Source organism: Lithobates pipiens, unplaced genomic scaffold (genome assembly GCF_037356315.1).
Source record: "Lithobates pipiens isolate NorthernLeopardFrog02 unplaced genomic scaffold, aLitPip1_a1.2 Scaffold_10, whole genome shotgun sequence".
NCBI lineage: Eukaryota > Metazoa > Chordata > Amphibia > Anura > Ranidae > Lithobates > Lithobates pipiens.
Genome location: NW_027507686.1, coordinates 78547044 through 78554912, shown reverse-complemented (window position 1 = coordinate 78554912; position 7869 = coordinate 78547044). Strand labels below are relative to the sequence as shown.

Sequence of the window (7869 nt, the reverse complement as noted above, 5' to 3'; positions counted from 1 at the left end):
TGTCCTTGCAATGCACTTGTCCTATCTAATGTCACCAGATACCTGGCCATCTATCAACAGAAGAGAGAAGTGCAGGAATTCCAAAATTAAGGCCAAACAATTGACCTTCTGACAATTGGTCAAAGCAACTATCACTTGGCAAATAAATTTAATAGCAACCCTGCTTAAACATCAGGGTGCTACATATATAACAAATTTCTGCCATGAGCATAATAAAACATCATTTTGGAGTCCCACACCTTTGGTAATCTGACGGAAGCAAGATAGCTTGATCAATAGGATGGTCTTTGACAACACCGGATACCAGTAATAGAACATCTAGCACCTCTATTTTTAGTTTAATTTTCTTTCTGGCTCAGTTTGCTTTTATTTTGTGGTATCTCATTTTTTCTTTAAACTATCATTTACACTACTGTGCTTGGTTTCCTTTGTTGATATTGACCTCACTTTCACTTTTACTAAGCAAATCTTCTTTATATTACCTTGAAGATACGATCATTCACTCCAGCATTTAGGTGTGTTTTATGAAAGTATCAATATGCTACTGCTTTGTGCCATCAGTGCTGTCATGGTCCTTTTCCCATACCCATCCTGTACAAGCTCCGAATTGGTGAGTGCCCAATAGATTCAGTGAATAACTGGCAACTGAATTATTTGATATGTGATTTTTCTGGTTACTGATTATTGTTTATTTTTTTAGGTCCAATTTGCAAACTTCATACAGCAGTTTAACAAGAGCTACAGAAGTCCTGAAGGTATAACCTTAGAGATTGCTGATGTTACTTTTTTAACTTTTGCGAAATTGATTTACCATTTAATTTTTTGATATGTTCAAGGTTTCAAAATGCTAGCAATTTAAAAGAAAATTCAAAATTTACACAGCAAACCTGCAAATCCCAAGCGGCACACAGTTTGAGAATCATTGTTTTAAATAGTACTTTTTAACTTATATTGTTTTTCCTTAATGATTTGGGCACTATTGAGTAACTCAGAGTAATATTATGTCAGTCCAAAATGTCTATATCATAATAAAACATGCTTAGAGCGGTATTAAACCCAATACCAAAAATGTAATATATTGCAGCTACTAATTATTAGATGTGGTGGCTGCATTCGTTTTAATTTTTTAAGGGTTTTCCCCTCTTTTTTCACCGGGTGATCTGGACGGTAATATACCTCCTTTGGAGTGCTCCCACTTTGGATGAATGAGAACAGAAGCACCTTTTGACAGCAGCATTGTCAGTCTGGGTGGAGGGGAGTGTTAAATGTACTAGCAGATTTGGAAGTGTCCAATTTGCAAGTGGGGTATGTTGTCTTCCTAGATATTAGAATGTGGGTCATAATATCATGAATGATAGACCAGATATAGTCACAATGGGGGTTATTTATGAAAGGCAAATCCACTTTGCACTGCAAGTGCACTTGAAAGTGCACTGAAAGTGCAGTTGGAAGTGCAGTCGCTCTAAATCTAAGGGGTAGATCTGAAATGAGTGTAAGCTCTGCTGATTTTATCATCCAATCATGTCCAAGCTAAAATGCTGTTTTTTATCTTTCTTGCATGTCCCCCTCAGTTCTACAGCGACTTTACTTCCAAGTGCTGTTTCAGTGCACTTTCAAGTCCACTTGCAGTGAAAAGTGGATTTTCCTTTAGTAAATAACCCCCCATATGTCACTATTGTCCAAGGTTTTAATAAATAGAATAAATGTAAAAAATCTAAAGAACCTAATGATAAAAATTAATGAAATTAATGAAAATAAGATAGGGATTTATTAAATCTTTCCCATGGATGTTAAAAAAAAAAAAACTATAGATGCAGTAATGGCAGTGCTTCCAAATTTAAAGACAAGTAACTGATAAACACTAGTTAAAAACTTTTTTAGGCTGTTCGGCTTCAAGCATAACAAATAACCTTAACTAAAACTAACTCTGCCTACCCCCGCCCCACCTTTTGCATTTTTTGCATGATTTTATTTTACAAGAAGTACATTTTTTATTTGTTTCTCTTTTTTTTCATTATTTTGTGTAAAGAAAAAAAAATACTAATTTAAAAATTATTTAACCACTTGACCACTGGGCACTTAAACCTCCTTCCTAACCAGACCAATTCTTACCTTTCGGTGCTTTCACATTTGGAATGACAATTACTCAGTCATGCAACACTGTACCTATATGAAAATGTTGTCCCTTTTTTCACACAAATAGAGCTTTCTTTTGGTGGTATTTAATCACTTCTGTTTTTTTTTTTTTTGCACTATAAAAGAAAAAAGGCCGATAATTCTGTAAAAAAACTTAGAATTTTTCTTTGTTTCTGTTCTAACAATTTAGCAAATTAGTAATTTTTCTTCATATATTTTGGCCAAAATTTATACCGCTACATATCTTTGGTAAAAATAACCCAAATCGGTGTATATTATTTGGTCTTTGTGAAAGTTAGTGAAACAGAGCTATCTGAAATAAATCTGCTATAAAAGGTGTACCACATCCCCAGAAGAATAGAAAAATGGAGAAACCCCCTAGAAGTGGGACTTTATAGGTACTGCCATATTACACATACATAGGAAAATATATATATATAAAAAATGTTTTATTATACAAAAAATACATAATTACAATATCACAGAAACATATAAATAATCAAGGATGCATAACAATACACAAAAAATCATGGATAGATGTAATGGAGTAACCCAAACCCAACGAAGTTTCAGAGAGGAGTCGTATTCTCCTTCATCAGGGATTTTTTTCCGGTTAACCCCATAGATCCTAATCACTAGGTACATTCTAGCATCCAAAACAATTTTAAAATAAATGCAGAAGAGACATCCTGACGCAGGGGCCAATCCGAATCCCATCCAACCAGATATTCTTTAAAGAGTATATAGATACAAGAAAAAGGAATTGGAAAGGACAAGGGAATAGTATTGCATTCCCCCACTTAATCACCTATCCTATCAGCCACACTGCAGTCCAAAATATCGGACCAACAGGGGGCCTACATGTGCACTGGGGCCCAGAAAAGGCTGGAGAATCTTAGTCAAACAGTGATGTCGCTTACAGGCCACTAATAAACAGGACAGGGACGCATCAAGGGCCCCGGGGTCCCATGAAGTTGCACCCACTGCACAGACTGGGTTCAAGTCATGGCCCCACCAAGTATGCCAAAACCAGTGTCCGTCTCCAAGCCCCCTGGAGGGCTTTCCAATTTTCCTTTTTCTTGTTTACCATCTATATACTCTTTAAAGAATATCTGGTTGGACGGGATTCGGATTGGCCCCTGCTTCAGGATGTCTCTTCTGCATTTATTTTAAAATTGTTTTGGATGCTAGAATGTATTCCGGATTCCCGGATTCCGATAAGCCCCCCTGCCTGCAGACCCCGACAACCAACGGCCAGGGTTGTCGGGAAGAGGCCCTTGTCCTCATCAACATGGGGACAAGGTTCTTTGGGGTGGGGGGGCACCCCCCATGTTGAGGGCACGCGGCCTGGTACGGCTCGGGGGGCTGGCTGGCTGGGTAGCGTGCTCGGATAAGGGTCTGGTATGGATCTGGGGGGACCCCCACACCGTTTTTTAGGTGTAGGGGTTTCCCCTTAAATTCCATACCAGACCTAAGGGCCTGGTATGCTTTTGGAGGGGGAACCCATGCCGTTTTTTTATTTTTTATTTGGTGTGGAGTTCCACCTTGAGAGCTAATTCTCTGATTGGCCACGGCAAAAGTTGCCTGGCCTGGGGCGACTTAAAGTCATGTTGTAAGTCGCCCCAAGTCGTGTTCAAGTCGTGTCCAAGTTGCCTCCAAAAGTCGTGTTGCCCCTGTGTGAACCGACCCTTATAGAGTCCACAAGCTAAGGTGCCAATCTCTGAAAATTGATCACACCTGAAGTACTGACGGCCTATCTCAATTCTTGAGACCCTAACAAGCCAGGAAAGTACAAATTACCCCCCAAATGACCCCTTTTTGGAAAGTAGACCAGGGTATTTAGTAAGAGGCATGGTGAGTTTTTTGAAGTTGTAATTTTTTCCCAGAATTCTTTGCAAAATCAAGATTTAATTTCTTTTTTTTGTCTCAAAATTTATATATTAGCAGGTTATTTCTCACACACAGCATATGCATAGCACAAATTACACCCCAAAACACATTCTGCTACTCCACCTGAGTATGAAAATACAACACATGTGAGACTTTTACACAGTGTGGCCACATACAGAGGCCCAACATGCAGGGAGCACCATCAGGCGTTCTTGGAGCATAAATTATACATATCATTTCTTAACTACCTCTGATGCCGCGTACACACGATCAGACTTAGCCCGGCGGACAAACCGCTGGACTTTAAAGCGGACTTTTGAAATGAATGGACTTGCCCACACTTGGAGGAAAGTCCGTTCATTTTGAGTGTGGCTCCAGGTAGACGAGACTAGAGAAGGAAGTCAATGTCGCCGACATTGGTGCGGAGATTGACACCTCGCTAGCCTGTCACCTGGTATGGACTTAAAGGGGAAGCCCTACGCCGAAAAAACGGCGTGGGGGTCCCTCCCAAAGCCGTTATCAGACCCTTATCCGAGCACGCAGCCCAGCCGGTTAGGAAAGGGGGGGGGGCGAGCGAGCCCCCCTCCTGAGCCGTACCAGGCTGCGTGCCCTCAACATGGGGGGATGCTTTGGGGAAGGGGGGGCGCTGCGGCCCCCCCACCCCAAAGCACCTTGTCCCCATGTTGATGAGGACAAGGGCCTCTTCCCAACAACCCTGGCCGTTGGTTGTCGGGGTCTGTGGGAGGGGGGCTTATCGAAATCTGGGAGCCCCCTTTAATAAGGCGCCCCCCAGAAACCGGGCCCCCAACCTATGTGAATGAGTATGGGGTACAATGTACCCCTACCCATTCACCTGGTGAAAAAAATTTAAATAAAACACAACACAGGGTTTTAAAATAATTTATTGCACAGCTCCGGGGGTCTTCTTCCGTCTTGAGGGTCTTCTCACCGGACTCCTCCGCTATCTTCTGCTAGCTCTTTAACTAGCGGAGGAGCATGGCTTTCTTCTTCGTCGCCGCCGCCGCCCGGGGGCCTTCTTCTGACTTTGGGGGTCTTGTCCCCCTCTTCAGTTCTTCTTGCTGGGCCTCCGCTTTCTTCTCCCAGCTCTTTTACTAGTCTTCTGTCGCCGCCACCGCTGCCGCCACCTTCTCTTCTTCTTCTCTTCTTCCTTGAGATGTTGACTCAACACTGTCTTTGGCCGCAATGACAGGGACGCGTTGTGCGGCGACTTATATATGGACAATGGGCGGGATCACCGGGTGATGTCCCCGCCCCTTATGATGTCACAGTCCCGGAGAATTGTTGCTCTACATAAAGATGGCCTACGCTATAATAAGATTGTGAAGACCCTGAAACTGAGCTGCAGCACAGTGGCCAAGACCATACAGCGGTTTAACAGGACAGGTTCCACTCCGAACAGGCCTTTGCGATGGTTGACCAAAGAAGTTGAGTGCACGTGCTCAGCATCATATTCAGAGGTTGTCTTTGAGAAGTAGACATTTGAGCGCTGCCAGCATTGCTGCAGAGGTTGAAGTGCTCAGACCATATGCCGCACTCTGCATCAAATTGGCCTGCTTGGCTGTCCAACAATTATTTTAGTGGCATGGATGTAGCATGGATGATAACTGATGTGGCATGGATGAGCATGAATGGGGATGGATGAGCCGTGGATGGGGCTGAGCACGAATGACTATGGCCGGGCACGGCTGATTACGGATGTGTACGGCTGAGTATGGCTGGGTATAGATGGGATGACTGGGTATGGCTGAGTACGACTGAGTACGGCTGGGTACGGCTGGGTATAGCTGGGTATGGCAGCAGCTGAGTATGGCTGAGTATTGCTGCGTATGGCTGAGTATGGATGGGTATGGTCACATGGGTTGATGTCACATGGGGACTATGACATCGTAAGGGGGCGGAGTCACCATGTGACCAACCCATGTGACATATACCATGTGACACCGCCCCATTGTCACTATATAAGTGACCGCACAGCGCGGCTCTGGCATTCCGGCCGGAGGGAGCGACGTGTCAACATCTCCTGGAGAAGAACAAGAAGAACAAGAAGAACACGAACGGAAGTCGGCGGCGACAGAAGACCGGGCCACCGCCTGTAAAAGAGCTACAAGAAGGCGCGGTGGCCCGGCAGAAGAACCGAAGGCGGCGACAGAAGAACGGAAGACGGCGACAGAAGACCGGGCCACCGGACCAGGCGCGGTGGCCCGGCAGAAGAACCGAAGAGGGGGACAAGACCCCCGAAGTCGGGAGAAGAGGCCGGCGGCGGGGAGGAAGAAAGCTGGACTCCTCCGCTAGCAAAAGAGCTACACACACATAGCGGAGGAGTCCGGCGAGAAGACCCCCGAAGACGGAAGACCCCCGGCTGTGCAATAAAATATTTTTTTCCCCTGTGTTGTGTTTTTTTTTGTACTTTATTTCACAGGTGAATGGGTAGGGGTACATTGTACCCCATACTCATTCACATAGGGTGGGGGGGCCGGTATCCGGGGCCCCCTTCTTAAAGGGGGCTCCCGGATTCCGATAAGCCCCCCGCCCGCAGACCCCGACAACCAACGGCCAGGGTTGTCGGGAAGAGGCCCTTGTCCTCATCAACATGGGGACAAGGTGCTTTGGGGTGGGGGGGCCGCGCGGCCCCCCCTTCCCCAAGGCACCCCCCATGTTGAGGGCACGCGGCCTGGTACGGCTCAGGAGGGGGGGCGCGCTCGCTCGCCCCCCTTTCCTGACCGGCCGGGTAGCGTGCTCGGACAAGGGTCTGGTGTGGACTTGGGGGGAACCCCCACGCCGATTTTTTTCGGCGTTGGGGTTCCCCTTTAAGCCCATTCCAGGCGGCGGAGCCCGCGACGTCTCCTTCGCGGGCCCCGCCTACCTGTACACGCGCTCGAAATGGGCGGATTTGCCTCCTCCTTACGTGGGCGAGTCCGTTCATTTCAAAAGTTGAGCGAACTGTTTGCCCAACCTTGTTCGTCAAACAGTCCGCTCGTGTGTGGGCAAGTCCGCTCATGCAAATTTTGAGCGGACTGTTTGCCCAAACTGTTTGACGAACAAGGTTGGGCGAACAGTCCGCGCGTGTGTACGCGGCCTGAGAATAGATGGATGCATAGATGGATTTGTCACATATCAGCGCTGTGGACACTACACCACAGCGTTGCTGCCATCAATCTCTTTCCTCTCTGCACACACTGGACAGAGAGGGGAAAGAGTAACCAGATATCATGTCGGTTTGTTTACACGTAATCGCTCCGTCATTTGACGGAGCGATCACATGGTAAATGGCCGTTTTTTCCATTGGTCGTTTACCGTGATCTGTGATGCTCCGGGTCCTCTGGACCCGGCGGTCATGGAAGTGGTCGGGTGTGTGCCCCAGGGGGCGCGCGAAAGCAGGATACTGGGAGGACGTCATAGTATGCCCTCCGCCCGTCCGCTCCGGTTATGCAACCACCCTGTAGCCGTCATTCGGCTATGGGTCGGTTGTTAAGTGGTTAATATAATTTGATAATAACTTATTTTTGTCTTGAGATTGCCATGAAATAAGTAGTAGTAGTTATTACCTTGCTATTGTATAGACATCCATCCTATAATGCTGGCAACATTAAATGTTTTTTATGTGCATTATTTTATATTAACGTATATATACAAACTGCTGCTTGCAAAATATGTTGTTATATAGTTAGATTAAAAAAGACATACAGTATCTCACAATAGTGACTACACCCCTCACATTTTTGTAAATATTTTATAATATCTTTTCATGTGGCGACATTGAACAAATTACACTTTGCTACAATGTAAAGTAGTGAGTGAGTGTACAGCTTGTATAACAGTGTA

General features: G+C 45.4%; 1 protein-coding gene across 1 annotated transcript in view; it reads left to right on the top strand.

Moving 5' to 3' along the window:
- Positions 1 to 450: 450 nt before the first annotated feature.
- LOC143933075 (cathepsin W-like) overlaps positions 451 to 7869 on the top strand; it is a 159571-nt gene continuing 152152 nt past the window's right edge. Inside the window, exons 1-2 of the mRNA XM_077456032.1 lie at positions 451 to 610; positions 701 to 755. Coding sequence (XP_077312158.1) covers positions 539 to 610; positions 701 to 755 — 127 coding nt within the window. The 5' untranslated portion in view covers positions 451 to 538. The remainder of the gene's footprint in view (positions 611 to 700; positions 756 to 7869) is intronic.